The following is a 25106-nucleotide window of genomic DNA, read 5'->3' as shown; positions in this document are numbered from 1 at the left end:
TCGCAGGCACTCTCGGCGTATTCCCTAGTTTCAGAGTACTCCCGAGTGATGAAACCAAAAGCCAGATTAAACTGGGTAATAGAAATATCGAATTCTTGACCCATGAGACGGAAATGGATGACGTTGGGAGTCTCAACCGTATACCTAGCAGGTAAATCGAACTCAAAAGTGGAGTAAAACTCCCTAGTCAACTCGACAAAGGCGGGCTGGAAGATAGCGAGATAGGAGCGCCATCCAATGGTGGTGTACATGCGCTCGACCTCCTCTTGGATGCCCATAAAAGCCATAGTCCTGTTGTCCGCGCACTTGGACGAATGATACGCCGCTCACAGGCTTGAACATAGCGCCGCTGATCGGCGGGCCTAGTGAACTCCAAATGCGCTCCAAGATGAGTGGCGGAGGCCACATGGGCACCCCTACCCCTGCCTAACCGGGTTCGGAAACCAACGGCGATAGGTTGGTTGATGGGGATATTGACCGAAACGGAGGGTTGAGGTGGAGGCTGAGAGCGAGAGGTTCTGGACCTTGAAGACGATTTCGATCTAACCATGGCCTCAAACTGTCAACTCAAGTAACTAGAGAAAGAAGCTCTAACAATTACAGCGACTAGCAGAAACAATTGGCAGGGACTGGTTGACAGGTTGTCAATGGCAACGGCGCCAAAAATTGACAGGTTGTCAGCTTGTGCAATAATAAAAACCTGCTCAAACTAAAAATAATTTCTGTAGATAGCGGTGAACAGGGTCAAATCCACAGGGATTGGGAGTAATTGTTTCTTTTCAAATTCACAGTGACAAGGAGGGGTGTTTTTATATCAGAGGTGACAATTTAAGCAATTCAACTAAAAGTAAAATAATAAAAATAAAATAGCTAACTAGAAATTAAATAACAATTTACTAAAATCAAATGGTGATAATTAAGGATCTAGCCAAGAAATAACTTCAGTAATGGTGCACCTAATTGATCATCGAAACAAAGGCAATTCTAATTATTTATAAATAAATAGGTTATAACTACCAAACAAGCGATGACAGTCAACCCTCCTTACTGTGTCGGTGATTAAGGTACACCCGTTAATCACTGTTCTAATTGAGAAATAATCCTAGGTACGTTCATAAGATTAATTCCCCAATTGCCTTACGTATTAGAGGAGCCCTATTCTAACCAAATAACGCACTACCAGGGTTATTTCAAATTAGCCCGCGTATTTTTCTGGCACAAATCCAATCATGCCAGTTGTCACTATATCAAGACAATTAAACAATTACGGATTTAATGCCCTAATTGACAATAGATTACTAAATTAACTAATTATTTGGATTCAAGACAATCAATTAATTAAATAACCATAAGTACTGAAATCAAGAATATGCGAATACCAATAAATAAAAGAAAAAGATAAAATTAAATCGATCTCACAATTTTAGATGACCCAAAGCATCCGTTGTCTCTTGACTAGAGTGAGGAAATTTAGTTCATAATTGATGAACAAAACCCACGAGAAATGAAAGCAAGAGTTGCGGCCATCAGTTCCCAAATGAGCGAATTCACTTCGTTATCTTTAATAGAGAAAATAAGCTACAGGAGGTACTTTATTGTTTGTTTGCTTCTCCTACGTACGGCCGAAAAGAAAACTACTACTCAAAGCTAAAAAGGGACAAGTCCCCATTAGATGACGAAAAAGAAAAAGTCAAAGAAAACTAAGCTAAGTAGTTCTCTCCGTTTTCTACTTTATTTCCTATCTAAAAACCTACTCTAATTCCTTCCTGTGCAGCGGCCTCCAGGGGAAATAACATTTCGGCCCAAAATGACCGGAAAGGGCTTGTGTCCCTTTTTTCCAAAAATGCCCTTTCAAGCCTTCTATTCAATGTCTTTCCCGATGATTGTTAAAGTGGCGTTGATTGTGGTATTTTTTTTTTACTCCCTGAAATAAATGCAAATTACGAAAAATGACTAGAATCCAACAATTAATCCACATCAAGTCAGGTAATAGGGGAAATTAATAATAAAATAAATGATAAAATTGCAACCTATCAGCTAGCATAATTGCTACCGGCAACCATAAAAACACTGTTGATCTGAATGCACTTCTAGCCCTCAAAACCACCATTTTCGACCCTCAAAGGATCATCCCAACCAACTGGTCCAATTCTACCTCTTTTTGCAACTGGATTGGAATCACTTGTAACACTCGCCATCAAAGAGTCGCAGCCATCAACCTTTCTTACATGGGAATTGCAGGAACTATACCTCCAGAACTGGGAAATCTTTCTTTCCTAGTCTGGCTAAATGTTAGAAATAACAGCTTCCATGGACATCTTCCAACCGAGCTATCTCGTCTCCATCGATTGAAGTACATCAACCTTGCAAGCAATGACTTTGAAGGGAAATTTCCATCATGGTTGGGATGTTTGAGTGCACTCTGGTACATCAACTTCGAATACAACAGATTTTCGGGTTCATTGTCAGGCAGGCTCTCTAATTTGACAAAGCTAGAGGTCATTGGGTTGGATGGTAACTTCTTTACGGGAAGCCTTTCAGAAGAATTTAGAGCTCTACCAAAATTGAGAGTTTTGGATATTCAACATAACCAACTTGTAGGCCCTCTGCCACAAGCTCTGTTTAACCTCTCTTCATTGCAAAGAATTGCTTTTACGAATAATAGCTTATCGGGTTACCTTCCAGCACGTATTTGCGATTATCTCCCACAACTTCAAGGGCTTTACTTATCACTTAATAACATTGAGGGTGAAATTCCATCAGGCATCGGAGAATGCTCAAGACTCCAAGTTTTATCCTTGTCTTACAACAAATTTGGAGGATATATACCAAGAGAAATTTGGAATCTAACCACGCTTATAGGTTTATATTTGGGAGGCAACGACCTGACAGGTAAGCTGCCAACTTGACTTTGTTTTGAAAAATTCGAGCACCAATAGATCACAGATTTATATGCTTGTAGGGTTGAGTTTAGATGCTTATTTGTGGAGAAACACTTAAACTTAATGTTTATGTAGACTGGATATAAGCAAGGGTTAATCACATTTTATCCCCTTAAAGGATACCGCATTTCTCAATTTACCCCATAACCTTTAATTTTGCTCACTTAACCCTCTTTAGGACAAAATTGCCCTTGAATTATTTTGACTTTTCAGTCACCTTGTTTTCCTTTCTTTTATTTATTTTTCTTTTTCTTTTTTATTTAATTCTTCCTCTTTCTCACAAAAATCTTTACCTTAATGATTGAAATTAAAAAAGATGAATTGCAGAGATCTATCTTTTCCTTAAATGATTAAAAAAAATATTCAAATCACTTTCCTAAAATACAATTTTTTTAGCCTTTCAATTCTTTCAATTTTGGGTTTTCCTCTTTCTTTTCTAGTTTCTCATTTTATTCTCAAGAAAATATTATAAGATGAAATTATTTTCCTTTCTTTTATTTTTTTTCTCTTTCTTCTCTCTTTCATTATTCTCAATAGAAATTTCATTTCAACTAAAATTTTTGTTTTGAGTTTGTAATTGTATATTTCTGGGTAAAGGTTTAAAAGGCATCAAAAACTAATGTTGATTTTTTGTATGATGCCACGTGTCACAAATTTCAATTGATGACTATTAATCAGGTCACAATTTCATTTTAAGATATTTTCTTGGGAATAAAATGAGAAACTAGAAAGGAAAGAGGAAAACCTAAAATTAAAAGAATTGAAAGGCTACAAAAATTGTATTTTAGAAAAGTGGTAATATTTTTTTTAATCATTTAAGGAGAAAATAGATCTCTGCAATTCCTTTTTTTAAATTTCAATCATTAAGGTAAAGATTTTTGTGGGAAAGAGAAAAAATTAAATAAAGAAGAAAGAGGAAAAGAAATAAAAGAAAGGAAGACAAGGTAAATAAAAAATCAAAATAATGCAAGAACAATTTTGTCCTAAAGGGGGTTAAGTGAGGAAAATTAAAGGTTAGAGGGTAAACTGAGAAATGGGATATTTTTTAAGGAGATAAAATGTGATTAACCCTATGACAGGTGCCGAACCTGTGCAATAATAATAAATAAAACCTAACTATCACTTAAAGCAGTCAATAATCAATTCGAGTACTGGAGCAGGGACTCTAGGTATGTAATGGGTTACTTGATTCACCCTGTTCCCGAAGAGTTTGCTTAATCCGATATATCTAAATTAATTATTTAACTGAATTCATTAACTAGTAGACAGTGGCAAGCAGGGTCGTCTCCTCAGGGATTAGCAACATATTTTGTTTCTTTTCAAATCAAGATTAATGGGGGGTTTTGGGATTAAATGCCAACTAAACAAATTAAATGCAGAAAATAATTAATTAGAAGAAATAACTAAGAGAAACTCTAGTCAAGGGTATATTTCAGAGATGGTTCATGCAACTGATCATTGATTCAAAGGTAATTCCAACATTTATTAATAGATTGGTTATAGTTGTTAAGCACGCGATAAACAACCAATCTTTCCTTAATTTATCGATAGTTAAGGTACGACCGTTAGCTATTTCTCTAACCCAAAAACAACCCTAGGTACGACCGTAGGATTCAATTTCTAAATTGCATTAATAATTAGAAAGGGCCAATCCTAACTAACAAACACGCTACGAGGGTTTGTTTAAGTTAGATTGTATGTTCCCCTGACACAAATCCAATTACGCCAGTTGCTACTGAGATAGAGATAACGAACAATTACGGATTCAATTATCCCTATATGAACAATTAATTATTGCGCACTAATCAATCATCCACAAGAGCTATAACAATTAAAAACGGGAAACATATAAATATTAATAAATGGAGGAAATAGTTAAAATAAATTCGATCTCACAGCAATTGCCGAACCAAATCGTGGATTGTCCCCTTGACTAGATTTGGGGATTTAGCTCTCCATTAATGGAGGACGAGCTGCGCATGTGGAGTTTGGGAAGGTTTGCAGATCAATTTTTCTTTGCTTCGGTCAACACCAGGAGAAAGCGCAAGGAAGCTTTATTGCTTCCAATTTTCCTCCAAAGCGTACAGATACGATGGTCTGATGTTGCCTTCCAATTCCGGTCAAAATTGAGTAAAGAAACAAATCCACAAAGTCCACAATGGTAGCTGCCTCCTAATTGCCCACAATGATACGAGAACAGCTTTTGCTTCTTTTGTTCTATCAATTGCGGTCAACCAAACTTAGAATTGGAATTGCCGAAGTCAACCAAAAATGGAAGAACAATATACAGTCAATAATGGAGGCTCTTGTCTCCTCTGATTGCTAAGTAAAAGACATATGAGAGAAAAGATTTCTCAATTTTTTCATTCCTCAATTCGGTCAAGGCTAATGAAAAGCTCACAAGAATCACAAAGTCAACAACGATTGCCTTTTCTTCTCTGATTGTTCTCTTTTTAAAGTTGCGGCCTCCTCCTAAAAAGCATAGCTCCGGAGAAAACCTAAGCCAGGCGAGAAAACTAACTCTTGCCTCTGTTGTCGACCGAAGCTCCAGGAAGGGATTTTTCCCTCTGGAAAATTGTTATTTTTCCAAAATTAAAACCAGACTCCCTCAAAATAGAATAAAATAATATCTATTACAATTAAGTTTCTTCAGCTTCTCGAGCGGACCCCAGTACTTAAAGTGGCTCCTGTGCGACGAATCTTCTAAATTTCGATTTCAAGCACTTTTTAGTACTAATTCCTGCAGTTAGCACCAAAACAAAATATCAGTAGAATCCACCCAATTAACGAAAATATTTAGTCAAATAATTGTGCAATAATGCCCAAAATACCCCACTAAAATGCACCCTATCACCCTATAAACAATGATTCCTTCTTTTCGGCCCCATTCTGTACGTTATCTTTAGGGCAAATTTCACTTTACCCCCCTGTGGTTTAGCATTTTTTTACATAATTTCTCCATGATTTCAAAAGCTATATATAACCCCCTCATGGTTTGGATTAAAGTGTCAAAGTGACAGGAATGATCATTCGTAACAGAGTCACCTAAAATATCAAAAACACCCTTATATAAAGTTGAAAATTTTTTATTAACCAAGGGGGTAATGTGTATATTTTAAAAACTATAAGGGGGTTATATGATAAAGTATTAAACCATAAGGGAATTATATATATGGTAAAATATAAAAATCATACGAGATTAGTGTGTTATGTATTTATAAGGGTAATTTCGATATTTTTAAAAATTCCGTTATAAATGACTATTTCCGTCGCTTTGACACTTTAATCCAAACCATGAGGGGGTTATGTATAACTTTTGAAACCATAGGGAGGTTATGTAAAAAAATGCTAAATCACAGGGGGTAAAATGTAATTTGCCCTTATCTTTATTTATTTCAAACTGAATTGTTAGTTTGCAATGTTTTGGTGTTTTTATTTGCCAATTTTTTCATCTTTATTTTGTCAAAAAAATTTTAAAATATTCTTCCTTAATCAATCAAAATTTGCAACAACATTATAAAGTAATTATTAGTTATAGCCGGCAATTGTCATCCAAGACTAATTTATGTAAGTTTATTGTGTAGAGTACAAATTAAGACTGAAAATCCATCATTACCCAATGAAAATTGTTCAAAATCCTTTTTAACCCATTGAGAAATTTTCATTGGGTTTAAAGGATTTTGAGACTAGAATCATAATTGCATGAAAAATTTATATCACATACACTATTTCTGATGATTGCTAACTGCTTAAGTATTGGTGCAAACATTGTGTGAATAAAGAAGTTTTTGTTTTCAACAAAATAAAGATAAAAGTTAGGAAATAAAAAACTCAAAGCATGGCGAACACAGAGTGATCTTGGATCAGTAAATCTATGGTTAAGCCGCTAACTTGTTACACCAATGGCTTTGCCAGGTTGATGTCTAGGTCGGGATTGATGACTATGCCAAACACACAATTTTGTTTGATGTAAGAAATAAAATTGTGAAAGAAGGATGAATTAACAATATGTATACTAATGGGGTAGAGTGGTCTTTTTGTACAAAACCATTGGTTTTGATGGATTACATCTCTCTTGCCTTTGAATCCGAAGCATAAGGATGCTAAAAGTATATTTTCAAGCCACGTTAAAATTTCTCTTGCCTTTGAGTAATTTCCCCTTAGAATTTTTGGACATTTGAAACTTCATGGCTTTACCTTCTATGAAAGAAAATGTAAAAAACATTAATTTCGATATGCATATTTAGATTTTATATCAATTTTATTTCTAATTTGTGCATACATTTAAAAATCCATTGATATACGCATAGAGATTGCCACCAAAATAACCTCCAATTTTTAGGAGTGTATGTAATCGTCATTTTGCCAATATTTATGAGAGATTTACATGATACTGTTTGAAACTTAACTAAAGATCCTTAGAATTCCTAAATGCATATATATTATATACATATAATTATGCCATGCCGTTAATTATATTTATCATCATGCCGTGATTTCTAGGCAGGTGAAATTCCAAAAGCCATTGACAATCTCTATAATTTGGAGATATTAGGCATGGAGAATGCTAATGTGACAGGTAAAAATCTTGATACATTTTGGCATGAGATCTATTTCATTAGGGTTAAAAACAAAAAAAATCCTCTGTGATATACCTAATATACAGAAAAGTCCCCTATAGTTTCAAAACATACAAAACGACATCTCATGTTTTGAACTAGGGCAAATTACATTTTACCCCCCTGTGGTTTAACGTTTTTTTACATAACCTCCATATGGTTTCAAAAGCTATACATAAACCTCTCATTGTTTGGATTAAAGTGTCAAAGTGACGGAAATAGTCACTCGTAACGGAACTTCTAAAAATGTCGAAATTACCCTTATAAATACATGACACATTAACCCCGTATGATTTTTATATTTTACTATATAACCCCCTTATGATTTAATACTATACCATATAACCCCCTTATGATTTTCAAAATATACACATAATCCCCCTTGGTTAATAAATAATTTTCAATTTTACATAAGGGTATTTTTGAGATTTTAGGTGACTCCGTTACGAATGGTCATCCCCGTCACTTTGACACTTTAATCCAAACCATAAAAGGGTTATGTATAACTTTTGAAACCATATGAGGGTTATATAAAAAAAGGTTAAACCACAGGGGGGTAAAGTGGAATTTGTCTTTTGAACTAAATTGTAAACTAACAGAATTCGTTAAACTTAATGAAAATAATGGTCTCGGCTGTTAAACTTACCGGATTCCATTAAGTTTACCGGATTCCGTTAAATTTTTCATTAAGTTTAACAAATTTTGTTAGTTTACAATTTAGTTCAAAATATGAGGTGTCGTTTTGTATGTTTTGAAACCACGCGAAGCTTTTCTGTATATTAGGTATACTACATGAGGCTTTTTTGCTTTTAACCCATTTCATTATTCCATCATTAGAATACTTTTCTCAAACTTGAATTTGAGCTTTAAGTCGAGCGACTTCAAATACAAATCAAATATGGCTCTTTCTCATACGTCAATTGGTCAGTCATACTAGTGCACTGCATAAACTAAAAGGATTTCGATCAGCTTGATCTCAATATGCTACAGCCTACATCTCTAACTCAACTTCAAATTCCAATTGATCACTTCAAAAATAGAGATACTGATAAGGGGTTAACAGATGATACAATGGGAAATAGGAAGATAAGGAAGCACTTAGAGAGAGGGTACAAAGAGATAAAAAAGAGTGAATGCTTGAAGAGAGGAAAGTGTACAATTCTATGCCCCTTTTGACAATGTCATGTTATTTTGTTTCAAACATTGTCTGAAAATGTTTTGTCATTTCCAAAATTGTCAATGAATTATACCACTTCCTTTCGTATCTTTACTCCTGAATTGGTTGAGATGCTTCCTTTTTCGTTAAATTTAGTTACTTGACTTTAGATATGTGAGATACAAAAGTTTTGCCAAGTTGTCATGCATTGGTTACTACTCACCTAGTATGATAAACTTCCATTTACAAGACCCAACGTAACATCAATTGCATGATCACTGTCAAATCTTACTATAGCTAGATACATTCAGTCGGTTTTCACATGACCAGTGATCCATGCACTCAAATGAAAAGAGAACAGATGCTTTTAGCTACTCTATTTTATGGCTTTATGCTAAGTTCATCAATACTAGTAACATGAATTTACTTTACCAAAAAAAAAAAACATGGATTTACTTGAGCTCGTCTTTATCATTATGTATCAAAAACTTGCTGGCTTGTAAATCATAATGCTCAATACTTGCATCCACTATGTGTCTATCTTCTCATTACTTCCCTCTCTCACCAAATTGTTTCAAGTCAAATGACTCATTTGACTTTCTTACCAATTTGATTTGTCAGGCATAATACCTCAAGAGGTTGGTAATCTTAGCAAGTTGGAAGTACTTATGTTGGAGTCGAATAGGTTGAGAGGTCCTATCCCGCTGAAGCTTTTCAATAGTTCAAATGTACGACTTATTTCTCTCGCGCAGAATGATTTATCAGGCGAGCTTCCATCAACTATAGGTGCTTTCTTACCCAATCTTGAGGAACTCTACCTTGGGGGAAATGAATTCAGTGGAACTATACTAACATCTATCTCAAATGCCTCTAGCCTCAGAATGCTAGGTCTTGGTGTGAACCATTTTACGGGTGCAATTCCTCATTCTCTTGGAAACACGGATTACTGGAACAGTTTTCTACACTACAAGAAAACTTACTTTTCGCGATGCCAAAATTGTGCTGCAAAAAGTCAAAAAACTACTGCGAAAACCTTTTTGCGGCACAAATGCGACGGAATTCAATTGTGCCACAAAAGTAGGCGTTACAAAAGAAAACGACACAATTTTTCAATATGTCGCATGCATTTGCATTGCTCTTTGCGACGCCAATTTGAGTGTCACCACTCTACTTGTGGCACAAAAAATGCGCTACAAAATGTCCACAATGTCATGCGACAAAAACTTGTGTCGCAAAAAAGTCACCAATATAAAGGCTAGAAATCAATTTTTTCATGGTACAATAGTTATCATGCTCAAATATCCTAAAATCGAATATTATTACAAAATATAGTTCCATAATACACTAGAATAAAGTATCATACATTGTTTTAGTCAAATTCTACAAACTTTATCATTTAATATTATTCGCTCCAATTACAAGATGTTTCATATATTCCAAAATGTGCTTGTCTTCAAAAGTACAACACTTCATCATACATCTCTCAAAATCATCTTCATATCTCCCAATCCGCGTGCTTCCAACGTACCATCCATCCCCATTTGAACCAAACCATGAAACCAACTCCACATTTAACATCAAGTCCAAGGCTACAAAGTGTATTCTATTAGTCCCCTGCTCATATAACCCCAGCCCATTAAGCATGAAGAAAACGTTAATATAACAATAGATACTGAAACGGAATTTGTAATTCAATTCTAACATTAAGAAAACCACAAAAAAAAAGGAAAAAAGGGGAAAAAACCCTATTTCAACCTTTTCACAGACATTGAAAATTAAGACCACTTCTACTACATTATGTCCCATAAATAGCTTGACAGAATAGAGTTATTTCCAGTACCTCAAGCAAGCCGTTTGCAAGTAGTCCTGCTCCTTTTCTTCTTTGTATGGTGGTTCTGGTATAACAAAACACTAGTCAATTAAATATCAACAAGGAGCTCATGCACAAATAGTCATCAACAAGGAACTCATGCACAATTCAATATCAACAAGGAACTCAGCAAAATTGGTCTTCTATAGAAGGACCAACTCAAAGTACGCATATTATACCTCAAGAATATCAGCAATTGAAGAAACTTTTTTATTCATTTCACACTTGTTTATTTCAACATCATTTGTTCCAACTTCCTTGTACATTTCAGCATCATTTGTTCCAACTTCCCTGTTCATTCTATCACCAATCTGTTACGTTATCAACAAAGTGTGAAGAAGAAAATCAGGCCATAGCTGCTGATATTTCAGAGAGTTTGAACACAAAATCGAATTGTATGAATTAATATACAACCTCTAATGAGTCCGAAATTTGAGATTGCTTTGCTGCATTCATTTCTCTTCTTTGGAGTGATGCCAAGTCACATGTTGATGCCCCCTGGAAGAACAAAGATAAACAGTAACTAAAGCAATAAAAAAATTAGAAAAACTATAATATTTAACCAAATAGTTATCCCAAACCATTCTTGCTTCAAATTGAGCAATCAACTCCTTCTTAAAATCTGCCAATTTCGAATTCATTTCTTCTCGTAGTTCACCACATATGATTTCCACTTTCTCATTCACTGCATCCTCAAATACTTTCTTTTGTCCAGCATTCATGTTATCCGATATCCTATACACGTCTTTTGGATTCGCAACTACCCCATAAGTTCGAAGACGACCTGGTTTTTTAGGTCGAAGAATATTTTCATAGAGTATATCTTTCACAAAATTATCATCCTTGGATGTCTCTGGCAGTTTTTGTATTTCCTCATTCATAGTTGCCTAAATTGAAAAACAGACAGAAGAAAGAATTATTTATGAAGTAAAACCAATAAAAAGTGACTAAAAGCTATTCTTACAATTGTTTGTGAAGTCAACTCATTCATTTGTTTTCCCTGTCTTGAATGAATAAAAACGTCTAGTTTCGAAGGCTCTTTTCCTATTTTAATCCGAAGCTGCCACATATTCAATGTACAAACTGAAGTGTTAATATTTCTAAATAAGACTATTTTCCAGAAAAAATTGCTAGAAACATAAGCACTAGAATTTAATATACCTCTTCCTTGAGGTTCACATGATCTTTTCGCCCTGTTCGATGTGGCATCTTTTGTTTTTTTCGATTCTTGCTATTAATCTTGCTTTGCTTTTAATTATGTACAAAACCAAAAAAGGTAGTTAACAACACATCAAAATCATAATAGCACTAGAATTTAATTCAAAAGCAAAAGAGATGTGACAATAAATACATGTCTTGACATCTTCTGAGCTCCAATAATCAACCAAAATAGGCCATTGATCCTCCTCAACTCTTGCAGGACAGTGTGCTAATAGCCATGACCTGTGCCTCCTATAAGGAGTGAAATACATGCTCTTGACTTTTGATTTCCAATTTCTCCACAATTTGCTGACCCTCATCATTTGTACTTTCTTGCATGTATTATCAATATTTGTATTTCTCTATAAAAAATTACAAAACAAAAGTTTAAACATTCACAAGCCACAAGATTGTATGAAATAAAAAGAAAAAAATGTTGCTAACTTTGATAGTGAATCAAAATACCTTAATATCTTCCCAAAATCTCTCCTTAGATCCTTCAGGCATGGCCCTCCAATCTGTGTACGTGAGTGGTAATTTATTACCATCCTTTACTAAGATTCCTACTTGACTTATATACTGTGTAGCATTAGGACCAATTACTTGGCCTCGTGCATTCCAAACTAACTCCAATTTCTTTCTACCACTCCAACCAGCACTTCGTCTGGCTAGTCCTCTACCACTATTGTCTCCTGTGTACAAAAAATACACACACATACAAAAGAAGAAATTGTGATTCATATAATTTTTTTTTATGAATATTATACAAAACTTATAATAAGGAATGCTAGACTCAAAACTGTTTGTGATAATCTTTTCTTTTCCAACCGACCTTCTTCACTAGAATCATCATCATCAAAAGTACCATCAAAGACATCCTCTATGTCTTCTGAATCATATGAAGAACCTGATCCAGCTTCAGAATCATTGTTATCAAAGGAATCTGGTTGCCCACGATGGTCTACTAGTGGTTGAGAATGAAAGCCTTGATCGATATGTGAATTAGGATGGGAATTTAGTTGAGAATCAGCCTTGGAGTTCAACTGATCTGAATTGACTTTAGAGTTGAACTGAGAAGTAGAAATTAAGCTAGAATCTGAGTTTGAATTTGAATTGGAGTCATGTGATTTCGCTTGACAATTAGGTCAAGAAACAGAGTTTGAGCTAGATGTAGGGTCTATGCGTATTCCAGGCATTGCCCCAATGAATTTATGTGCTAGAGGCTTTGAATAATGATTGGGGTGAGTCTAATAAGATTGAGAGCTTGACCGTAAAACAGGGTTCAAACTATTGGTGGACTCAATATGCGCTCCGAACATTGGCCCAACAACTTTGCGGGGCCCCTTCATACTTGGTGCCATGGAAAACCTATAAAAGCAGCTTCTGATTTTTTAAGGCAAAGTTAAGTAAGATGATTAATTTTACTGGCTTTTTTTAGAAACTAATCACATAATTCAGCAAGAGAGTGTTGTATCATCTTACTTTTGAAGTTTAAATTTCTAAAAATCTGCAAACACAAAGAATATATACATATTAAGGAACTATAACCCAATGAAACCAGCATTACCAACTTGCTAATATGAACATAAGGAATCATAAATTGAACATAAGGTAAATCCAGCATTACCAACCTGCTAAAACAAGAAGTAGAATGCAGGTTATCAAGTAGACTAATATGAACATAAGGAATTATAAATTGACATCCAAGGCAGTGAAAATGATCCCACAATTAATATTTTTCATACTAATCAGTAACTTCATCTAATATTGGCATTCTAAACTTCATATAACAAAATGTTAGCATTATATTCCAAAATTAGAGTCAATCATCAGCCTTGTCTCCTTGTTGGGCTTTATCAAAAAAATCATCATCATCACTTGTATCATCAATCGTATTGCCAATCCCAAGATTATCCTTATCAGAAAAGAATCCATCATCAACTTCAGCAACGTGTGCCTTGGATTTTGTAGTTTGTGCATCAAGTATAACTCCATCAACACCTCCCTAACCCATGAAACCTTACTATCCTCAGAATTATTGTTATTAACGTGTTGCCAAGCAGAATGCTCATCCTGGATAGCTTCACATATGTTAATTTCTGGATCAATAATGAAAAGATCTCGAGGGGTCATCTTGACAACTATATTCCATTAAGGTTCCAATGCATCCCGAACATACCAAGCTTGCTGTGCTTGAGAGGCAAGGATGAAAGGCTTATCATTCTTCGTGTTTTGCTTGTACAATATATGATCAAAGTTAACAAGTGTGAAGTTGTGTTCATCTTGTTTCATTCCAGTGACATTATCAACTCAATCGCACTTGAACATCACAAATTTAATGTCATTTGAGTATCTCAACTCAACAATATCCACTAAGACCCCATAATATTCTAAAATTCTAGATATAGGGTTCTTGTCCTTTGTACTAGCGAAACTATTGGCACTAGCATTCACAAATATACCACTATTTTGAGTTTGCCTTCTCATCTCACGCTTCTTAGTATGGAAACGAAAACCATTAACAATGTAACCAGAATAGCTTTTTGCCCATTTATTAGGACCAGCAGCTAAATAAGCAATTTCTTTATAATAATCATGGCAACTATTAGATTTTTCCAAATCTTCAACCTACAAGTTTTGAACAAAAATTGTTATTGTATGTTAACTCTAGAGAATATTAAATATATGAAAATGAAGCTCAATTAAATTCATTACTGAATTTAAAACTTACATGTACTTGTAAAATGGTTCACTATGAATTTTCTCCCTTTCATAGTTTGACATGCGTGGTTTTTCCAATTTTAGCAAATGCTTATGCTCCCTACATTAGTCATTAAATACTTTAATGAAAGCAATAATTCATGAGTTTTTGATTAAGTTTGATAAACTATGAACTTACCTGCGAAAAGGATCAACAGTTTCAAGATTTCCAAGAACATAACGATGAGCTTGAACCCAAGAGACATCATCTAAATAGACAACCTCTTCTCTTCCTAAGGGACAGCCAATCTGTCTATTTAAATATTCACCTTCATAGTTCCTAGGTGGGCGATTCAACTTTGATTCAATATTGTCCAAGTACATGGAACAGAATGTCATACATTCTTCCGCCAAGTAGCCTTCTGCTATTGAACCTTCAGGGTAACTTCGACTCCGTACATAATTTTTCAAAGTACACAGATACCTATGCATAGAATTTATATTAATATCGGTGGTGATTTTTCAATGTACATAGATTAAGTTGATAATCTTTTACCTCTCAATAGGATACATAGACCGAAATTGAAATGGTCCACCAAGTTTCGCCTCTTCAGGCAAGTGAACAAGCAAATGCTCTATGATATTGAAAAATGGAGGTGGAAACACCTTCTCAAGTTCACAAAGGGCCAGTGGAGTACGGTCCTCCAAAGTTTCACAATCTACTACAGTAAGCACTTTTGAGTATAATTGCCTAAAGATATCTCATAACTCAATGATAATTCTGCAAACATGTTTAGGCAATATTCTTCTCACAGCAATGGACAACAATTATTGCATTAATATGTGACAATCATGACTCTTTAACCCAGAGATTTGTCATTCTTTAATATTCACACACCTCGAAATGTTTGATGCATAACCATTAGGGACCTTGACAGTTTTTAGTACATTACAAAAAATTTCTTTTTCATCTTTGCTCATTGTGAAGCATGCAGGTGGAAGAAACACTTTGTCACACTTAGATTGTGGGTGAAGTGCCTTTCTTATCCCTATTTCTTTTTGATCATATCGAGCATTAATGTCATCATTTGTCTTGCCCATCCCCAACAATATCCACAAGAGATTCTCCAAGAAATTCTTCTCAATATGCATTATATCCAGATTATGTGAAAGCAAATTATCCACCCAATACGATAAACGAAAGAATATATTCAATCTTTTCCAATTATACCTACATATGGGACTTTCTTTAGAGTCATTATTATCTTTATTCCTCCTTTTTCTTTTCTTAGCTGAGAAAACTGGTTGATCCTTTCCAAATTCATTTCTAAAATCTCTTAGTTGTTCTAAAATCTCAAACCCATATAATCGAACAGGTCTAGAATGTTTCTCAATTGTCCCATCAAACTGTGCTCGATTTAAACGATAAGGATGATCAATAGCTAGAAATCGATGATGACCCAAATAGCAATGTTTTTTGCTATGCATCAACCATTGACTTCGAACATCTTTATTACAACAAGGGCATGCATACTTCCCTTTGGTACTCCAACCAGATAGATTTCCATAAGCTGAAAAATCATTGATAGTCCAAAGTAGTGCAGTACGTAAGTAAAACATTTGCTTACTAGCTGCATCATAAGTAAGCACCCCTGGATCCCAAAACTCATTCAATTCATCAATTACTGATTGAAGATATATGTGAATATCATTACCTGGAGCTTTAGGCCCATCAATTAGCAAACACAACATAAATGATGTTTGCTTCATGCACATCCATGAGGGTAAATTATATGGCACTAAAATCACTAGCCAGGTGTTGTATTTATTGTTCATCGCTTTGAATGGGTTAAATCCATCTGCTGCAAGTCCAACACGAACATTGTGAGGATCACTAGCAAAGCTTGGGTGCCGGTCATTAAAATGCTTCCAAGCTAAAGAGTCTGCCGGATGCCTCAATTTTCCATCCTTGATGCGCTCCTCTTCATGCCATCTCATTAATGAAGCAGTCTTTGAGGACATGAACAGCCTTTGGAGACGTGGTTTCAAAGGAAAATAGCGAACAAGCTTTGCTGGAACTTTGTTAACTTGTTCACTTGAATCATCAGATTGTTTTATAATTTGCTTATACCTAGGAGTTCCACACTTTCTGTAAAAGGTTTCATGTTCTGTCTCCTTCCAATTAATCAACCAATCGTTGGGGCATGCATGAATTTTATGGTAGCTAAGACCCAAGTGTTTAACAATCTTCCAAGCATCATGATAAGAGCTTGGAAATAATTCATTCTCAGGAAAAACTTCCTTGAGAAGCTCCAGTAATATTGTCATTGAGTTGTTGCTCCATCGACAAAGAGACTTGACATGCAACAACTTGATGACAAATGATAGAAGAGTAAAATTTTTACATCCAGGGTATAACTCTGTTTCGGCATGCTTCAGCAACTTAAAAAACTTATTAGTCTCTTCATCACAGGCTCCTCTAAGTTCTTCTAAATTTATGTTAGAATTCTCTTCAAGTGTTCATTCATGTCATCATTTTCAGTGTGCCTAAACACTCCATTGTTCATATTTTCTTGATTGAAGTCCCATGGATCTTCACCATGATAAATCTAATTTGTATAAGTGGTCAAAAACCCTTTTATTGTTACATGTGCACGCATAGTTTCTTCCTTTCTTCGTTCTGAGTTTTTACATCGCCTACATGGGCAATATATTCTACTCCCAACCTCCTTCTTTTTGTAGGCAAATTTAAGGAAGTCACTCAGACACTTTTCAAAGTATGGATTACTGACTCGGTCTTCAATAAAGATCCAAGACCTATCATCCATTCTACAAGAAACAAGATTGAGAAGGCAAGAAAAGAGACCTTATAAACAGAATTGAAAAATAGCAAATTTATTAACATGCAAAAAAATAAAAAATAAAGTGCAGCATGTGCATCCCAGTTTGCTATGCTCATAGTGGAATGCGATGTTAACAGTTAACCCAACTTCTCAATGCCAAAAGAATGTGGTGAATTTATGTCAATATGCAAACCAGTGTTCTGTTTGCAAGAAAAAGAAACATAGATAAATCAGGGGAGCTAGATTGTCTTACAAATTCCTAATTGCAACTTGGTAGAACATTTAATTGCTAGCAAGCTACAATTGCTAGGCAGATAAATATGATGGTTATGGGCAATTCAGATAGTTAGATTGTTGTTCAACTATGTACAAGAACTTGTATACTGTATTGAAAAAGACATAATCCGGATAAAAGTGGCAAAAAAAAGGAGAAGTAACAAATGCATAACAACATAACAATCTACACAGAAGTCCAAATTTTCAAACTGAAACTCTAGAATTCCACCTTAAATCACATTAAGTCTCAAATAATTGAAAAAAACCATTAAAATCCACATTCAAAAATCATATAGTCGTTCTCCATCTTAACCCAAAAAAAAAGCATAAATAACTCAAGTTGACCATTACTAATCACTAAATTCCTCTTCATTTTTTGGGAGAACTGATAGTTCTTATTTAATATTAGGAACACTCCACATAGAATCAAGATAAGAAAGCTTTCAAAGTTTCCAAACGATAATCAAGCACTAGCATGTGCAGTACTATAATTCACAAGCAACATATTGGTCAAACAGCCACTAAAGATCAAATCATAACCAGAATGACGCATAACGAAGGACAATGAAGATGTGATATTATGAGAACAACATCTTAGCTTGTAACAAAAAGCAAAAAGTAGTCACTGAAACGAAACGGCATATGCATACGATGTGGCATATCCAACTCAGGTAAGAGAAGAGGATAAAAAAAGCAAGCAAATTAAGTATGAGACCAGATAGCCCCAGAAATTTAGGAGGAGACAAACAAAGGAATGTCAAAGAGCAATTAATCAGCAATTTGGTAGCAAATACCACAAGTTGAAATGAGTAAAGTGAAAATATCACAAAGAAATTGAGCTTAATTACCTCGCTAGTACAGCTTCAAAAGTTTCGCTCAAATTAGATTGGTTTCATCAATGGAGACTTGGATAAGAACAGAAGAAGAGAAAAAAGTGCACCGATTTTAATAGAACACGGCATCGTCTTTGATAAAACAATACTTCAGGTGCTATTGCTACTTCTCGTCATCGCTATTAATTGTAAAAGCATCCTGTGTCAATCTGCTAAAGGATTAAGTAATTACCTGTTTCATGAAAAATAGAGAGATAGAATGAGAAATTAGGGATGAGCAGAGGCAAAATCGAAAGTTTTGGAAGAGAAATTTGAGGCATAGGGTTCTCGGACTATAGAAGAAATTTAGAAAAATTGAGAGGGGAGAAGAAGTGGGAGGACTGAGAAAATGGAAAGATTACTTACCATGAATATGATTCAGCAATTATTCGTTTAATGCTTGGACAGCTCACAACAACGACATCGTTTAGTTGCGCTAGTGGTGGAATTTAATTGTGCCGTTAATTTGCCACGAAAAGCCAAATACGGGGTCAATATTTCAGCATAATCAAAATAATACCACTTTATTGCAGCAAATTAGCTATGTGCCGCATTGAAAGTGCCGCAAATGGCCAATTCTGTTGTAGTGCTATATGGAAAAATGATTTTTCTGAGGACTCGCTATCCAAAGAGTTGAGCTTCATCATATCCCTGTCAAACTGCAAACATTTAACAAGGTTGTGGATAGATGAGAATCCTCTGAATGGCTTCCTCCCAAAGTCTATTGGAAATCTTTCTAGCTCACTCGAATCCATTTCTGCCAGAAATTGTGGAATCATAAGTGAAATTCCAAGTTCGATTGGTAATTTGAGCAACTGGGTACGGCTGAGCTTTGCAACCAATAGTTTGACGGGAGTAATTCCGACTACGATCAAATGGTTGTTAAAGCTTCAGATGATAGATCTAAGCGACAATCAGATACAAGGTACTATTCCAAGTGAGCTTTGTTATTTGTTGAACTTAGGAGGATTAAGACTTGGACAAAATATGCTCTCTGGTATGGTGCCTTCTTGTTTAGGAAACGTTACAACACTCAGATATGTTTATCTCAATTCCAACAATTTAAGATCTATCATGCCAACAAGCTTTTGGAGCCTTAGAGATATTTTGGCGCTGGACATGTCAGGAAATTATTTGACAGGTTCTTTGCCTGCTGAAATTGAAAACTTCAAGGTATTAGTCTATTTGAACCTTTCAAATAATCAATACTTGGGTGGGATACCCAGCACTATTGGAGCACTACAGGATTTGCAAGAACTCTGCTTGGAACATAACAAACTACAAGGATTGATACCAGATTCCATGAAGAATATGTTGCAGTTACGGCATTTGGATCTATCTTTTAACAATCTGGAAGGTGAAATTCCCAACTCATTACAAGTACTATCAAATCTCCGATACTTTAATGTGTCTTACAACAGATTGAAAGGACCGATTCCTCATGGAGGACCATTCGCAAATTTCACGAACCTATCTTTTCTCTCAAATGAAGCATTGTGCGGCGCTCCTTGGCTCCAACCTTGCACAAGTACATTTGAGCATGAATCAAAGACAAAAAGGATAGTCATGATTGTTCTGTTGGCATCAGGTTCAGTCATATTAGCCTTGGTGATTTCAATTTTTTTGGTGCGGTTAAAGTTGAGAAAGAAAACTCTAGCTCCGACTCAGAACTTGCTTCCCATGGCGACATTTGAAAGGGCATCCTTCTATGAACTTAGACAAATAACAAATGGATTCAGCGAGAGTAACTTACTTGGCTCGGGGAGCTTTGGTTCAGTTTACAAGGGAAATCGCGAAAATGGGATGGTTTGGGCCATCAAGGTATTCGATTTGCAGCTAGAAGGTGCATTTAAAAGCTTTGATCGAGAATGTGAAGTCTTAAGCTGCCTTCATCATCGAAATTTAACTAGAGTAATTACTGCTTGCTCTAGCCTTGACTTTAAGGCTTTGGTGCTCGATTACATGCCCAATGGAAGCCTTGAGAAATGGCTTCATTCAAACCCTCATTTCTTAAACATCAAGCAACGATTGGATGTTATGATAGATGTGGCTTGTGGTTTGGAATATCTCCATTATGGTTATTCAACTCCTATAGTTCATTGTGATTTGAAACCTAGCAATATTCTCCCAGATCAAGACATGGTTGGGCATGTTTGCGATTTTGGAATTGCAAAGTTGTTAGAAGATGGAGAATCTGTGGTACAAACAAAGACTCTTGCTACATTTGGATATATTGCCCCAGGTGACTCAAATTTTGAAATTTTTATATCATTCAAATTAGTGTTTCAACTTTCAACAACTAGTACAGTATGTCAAATATAAAACCTTTAAGAAAAAACATAAATTTGTTGAACCGATAACAATGCTTGACTTTAACAATGAGTTTCAAATTTTGATGCTAGAGTATGGACTGGAAGGATTGGTTTCAACAAGTTGTGATGTCTACAGCTTTGGAATTACATTGATGGAGACATTTACAAAAAGAAAGCCTAAGGATGAGATGTTCACAGAAGAGTTAAGCCTCAAGCGTTGGGTACAAGATTGCTTACCAGATTCTATGATTCAAGTTATAGACAGAGACTTACTTCGTCCTGAAAATGAACTGGTACAAAAGAAGATTAACTGCATATCATCTGTCTTGCAACTTGGTTTAAGTTGTACAACAGATACCCCTGAGGAGAGAATAAACGTGAAAGAAGTTCTAAGAGCGCTACAGAAGATCAAACTCCAGTTTATCAAAGACATCACACCTTGAAGCAGGTATAAAACCAATAATCCAATAGCAATTTTTTTCTTCAATCATATGGTATATCAAAAGCTTATTCCAAGGATTATTATTCATTCAAGTAGTACTTATGTTTTTCCACTCAATACATGGCAGAGCCCTGAGGTGCAAATGTATTTGGGGAATTCTTTGTCCTGACTTGGTCCACCACCAAAATGCTTAAAGTTCAAGGCACGAATGAGATATGTTAATGTATTACCAATAAATGGTTTACAGATATAATAACCTCAAGTTCATGATCCCAGTTTATATGTTATGAAACGCCAAGCATTTTACTTGGTGTTTATGTTTGACATATATATATATGGCAATTAAGTTGGTAATTTACACGTAATTATTGATACATCTTTTCTCTTTTCAATTTTTGTAAATAAATGAGAAACAAATTGATCATCAGTATATATCACAATGTAGAGGTAGACATAAGCATATGTATTTGTACATATAGAACTTGCATTTGGCATGTAGATTTATGCTTTTATTTTATTACAAATTACACATTTTAAAGGTGCAAAAAATAGAGATGGTAAAGTAGTTTTATATGCAACAATTACTACTTAATAGAAATTAGTAGCACTTTTTCAGGGTAAAATTGGAGCTTATATTTGTAATTATTGTTGAGGATAGTTGGAGACTGTTAAAATTAATGATGCACCATTTCTTCAAGCTAGAAAATGGTGTGAACATTTGTTAAATAGCTCAATTTTGAGAAACTACTCCAATGGAGCTCTGCACTGGATTGTTGGTGATTTGGGGAAAAACTCATTCCATACGTTCCTTTAACATTGGAGATAAAAAAAATAAAATAAAATCAGCATGCTCCACCTTCTTGATTTTGGAAACGGAATCATTGGATGTGTTTGGGTGTTTTTCATGGTTTGTTTTTTATTATTCTGCCCTAATCAAGTTCAATTTGACCCGTTTAAACCCTCATCCCAAACCTCTCCTCCCTCACCACAAAAGAAAAGATGGAAGAGTATTTTGTCCCTATTTGTGTTTCTGGTGTCAAATTGGTTTGATTGTGTCCTTTTCTGAAATTCTGGAAATTGAGATCATCCCTCTCTATCTCCATTAACGATCCATTTCTCGCATCTGTGAAGACGGTTCATTTCTTGCATTCGTAAAGGCTTGACCTAACCTTGCACAATTCCACTGCCAATTGCTGGGCTAAACTTAAGATCCAATTTAGATTACAATTTAGATTTGTCCTTGTCTTACGAACTCGATGATGGGCAAAGATGGTGACTTTCCTTCGCACAATTAAGTCAGGATTTTGGAGCAATCTTGACTTCGTTTTTGCTAAATGAATGTGAATTCGTTTTAAGTTGAATAAAATCGCATGTCAAATTAAGTTCTTATTTGATAATCCAATTTAACACTTAAATTTAATGGATCAAGACCTTAGAATGTTCAAAAGTGCTTGATAAAAAAAAACAGAACGTTCTAATTAATTAAGTGGCTCTTAATTGTTTAAGCAAAACTTACTCCAAAAAATAAGTAATAGACTGTTCAATTATCATTTGATGCGGAATATGCTCAAATGTTAAGATTTAAATAATTAACAATTCAGTCACTTAACTTATTCATGTTTCAGATTTTAGATTTTAGATTTTAATTTTATCAAATGCATCCTAAATTTAATTCTTGAAGTCTCTCCACCCTAACCTTATTATTTAGAGAATCAAGTATTAGTTTTCCCTTCATGTAAAGGAAGAAGTTGATTGAACTCGTCACCTTTAGGTAAAAATGACCACTAATAACATCAAAAGTGATATATGAGTTTTCACTTAGCTTTAGCTCAATAGGGTGAAGTCGTCTCCTAGACAATGAGGTACCAAGTTTAAGCTCCACTTGGAACCAAATGTACCCTGCAAATGAAAAAAAAAATCTCTTTTATTTTATTTTATTTCCTTTTTTGAGCCTAATTTGTCAATTGTCATGTTTGGATCACCATTTTAAACTGATTGATCCATGTCCCCCACTTTGGAGATCATAATACACATGATACTTACTACTTAGATTTGTTAAGGAATATACATGCTTTTAACCTTAATATGATTTGTCCTAGATTTGTATGAACGCTGGAAGAATAATCCACATAAAGAAAGTATAGTGGATATGTGAGAAAAGAGAACATTCAGCACACTTCATTTTCATACCCGCTGCATCCATTTTGAGATTGTCTTTTTTTTTTCTGATTATTGTAACCAATTGTAGCTAAAAGTAGAGGGAATGTGGGAATATTGCCTGATTTCTTAATTGGGTCAAACTTTTGAGTTGGTTAAGGACAAGAGTATTGATTCGGCAACACAAAAATTAATAAACAAGAAATTCAACCTCAAATCTGTTCAGGATTTGATGACTTGAATACCCACTTTTTTTTTTTGACTTCACATATTCAAGAAATTAGTTGTGTTCTTGCCCCAATAATTGGGCCTTGCCTAAATTGTTCTAGTCCACTCAACTTTTTGAACTGTAAACTGAGAATCAATTAATTTATTCTTGACAGGCGCACATCTGATAGATAACTTGCACATTGAAATACAAATAATATAGTAGAGAAAATATGGATTTTAACAACTGAGGACATATTTGATTCCAAATTCCAACCACAAGTATCAGTTAAAACTCGTCAATGTGGTTCTATACTCATAAAAATAACCTTGAGAGGCAACATTGATAGAGTATAATTTGTTAGTAATTTTATTATTTATTTCCCCTTTTATCCCTGACAAATATTGTGTTAATTGCAGATATTTACTTATATTTGGTATTTGGAATCAATTTCAGGAGTGAAGCAGAAAATTACCAAATGGTCCTACTAGCAATAGGAGACAAGAGTCAATTCCGCAGAGCCTATCTTTGGTAATTCATCTTCTCAATTCGGTGGAGGCCCACGGAATAGCATTGGTCATTTGGCTCTTAAGGAGAAAGGAACGTATAGAGATGAAAAACATGGAAGTAAAATCGGCAGGCTTTCTTTTGGGTAGCTTTGACTACCAATTGGGTGGGGACCACTGGAGAGAAGACTAGGCATCTTTCTTTTGGCTTTAAAAAGAAAAGAGACGTACAGGAGCTCGTAGACCACCTTTTAGTTTAGTTTTTAGCTTAGTCTTTAGTTTTTCTTTCTTTCTCCTGACTGGCCTCTGACACACGCCAGATGTTCGATAATATTCCCCAACGGGAAAAACACCTTTTATTCCTTACTTCCTAATAGAAAACGCAATGCCTTTGCAACTTATTAATTCGTGTGGTGATTTAATTATGCGACGTGGCTAAGTCTTCCATCTAGTCAAGGGTCAACTCGACGGCGCAGTCCCGAAAATCTGTGAGATCTAATTAGTTTTCACGTGTTCCGTTATTTATTAATATTTGCACGTTGTCTGCTTGAATTTTCATGGGATTATTTTATTAATTGGATGTCAAGGGCCCGATGTTCAATGTGATTTATTAATCTCGTGCCAATTTAGTCAATTAAATCCGTAATTGTTTGATTGATTAATATTAGTGGCAACTGGTGTGTTTACACATTAGGGGAACGTGCAATCTAATTTAAATAACCCTCGTAGCGTGTTATTGATTAGGGCTAGATTTTTCTGGTTATTAATGCAATTGGAAAATTAATTCCTACGGTCGTACCTAGGAGTACTTTTCTGGTTAGGGGTGATTAATGGTCGTACCTTGGTCATCTATAAATTACGGAAAAATTGGTCATTAGAGTTCATCGATGGCTATAACTAGCCTATTAATAAATTAAGTGAACCTCTCCTGCATCAATGATCGGATAAATGGACTGTGCCTGAGTAGTTGCATCCTTGGCTAGAATTTATTTATTCCTGATTA

At 35.0% G+C, this 25106-nt stretch overlaps 3 protein-coding genes across 3 annotated transcripts; 2 read left to right on the top strand and 1 right to left on the bottom strand.

Moving 5' to 3' along the window:
- The first annotated feature begins 2228 nt into the window (after positions 1-2228).
- On the top strand, positions 2229-2909 carry LOC113752493 (LRR receptor-like serine/threonine-protein kinase GSO2). The gene has a single exon (XM_027296606.1). It carries the CDS (start codon positions 2229-2231, stop codon positions 2907-2909), a length of 681 nt encoding a protein of 226 aa, XP_027152407.1.
- A 12454-nt stretch (positions 2910-15363) lies between these two features.
- On the bottom strand, positions 15364-16815 carry LOC113752492. The gene has a single exon (XM_027296604.1). The coding sequence runs from the start codon at positions 16813-16815 to the stop codon at positions 15364-15366; it is 1452 nt and encodes a 483-aa protein (XP_027152405.1).
- A 2206-nt stretch (positions 16816-19021) lies between these two features.
- LOC113752491 (probable LRR receptor-like serine/threonine-protein kinase At3g47570) lies at positions 19022-20460 on the top strand. Its single transcript, XM_027296603.1, has 2 exons — positions 19022-20321; positions 20423-20460. The coding sequence occupies exons 1-2, from the start codon at positions 19022-19024 to the stop codon at positions 20458-20460; spliced, it is 1338 nt and encodes a 445-aa protein (XP_027152404.1).
- Positions 20461-25106: the final 4646 nt, after the last annotated feature.

Source organism: Coffea eugenioides, chromosome 11 (assembly GCF_003713205.1).
Source record: "Coffea eugenioides isolate CCC68of chromosome 11, Ceug_1.0, whole genome shotgun sequence".
Lineage (NCBI taxonomy): Eukaryota > Viridiplantae > Streptophyta > Magnoliopsida > Gentianales > Rubiaceae > Coffea > Coffea eugenioides.
Note: the sequence above shows the minus strand (reverse complement) of the source record. Positions and strands in the feature narration are given on the sequence as shown.

Bases quoted from the DNA above. Each gene is read 5' to 3' on its own strand.
- LOC113752493 (XM_027296606.1), top strand. From the start codon at position 2,229: ATGGGAATTGCAGGAACTATACCTCCAGAACTGGGAAATCTTTCTTTC.
- LOC113752492 (XM_027296604.1), bottom strand. From the start codon at position 16,815: ATGACAATATTACTGGAGCTTCTCAAGGAAGTTTTTCCTGAGAATGAA.
- LOC113752491 (XM_027296603.1), top strand. From the start codon at position 19,022: ATGTGCCGCATTGAAAGTGCCGCAAATGGCCAATTCTGTTGTAGTGCT. The intron at 20,322-20,422 runs GTGCATTTAAAA...CTTGACTTTAAG, and splicing joins ATTCGATTTGCAGCTAGAAG to GCTTTGGTGCTCGATTACAT.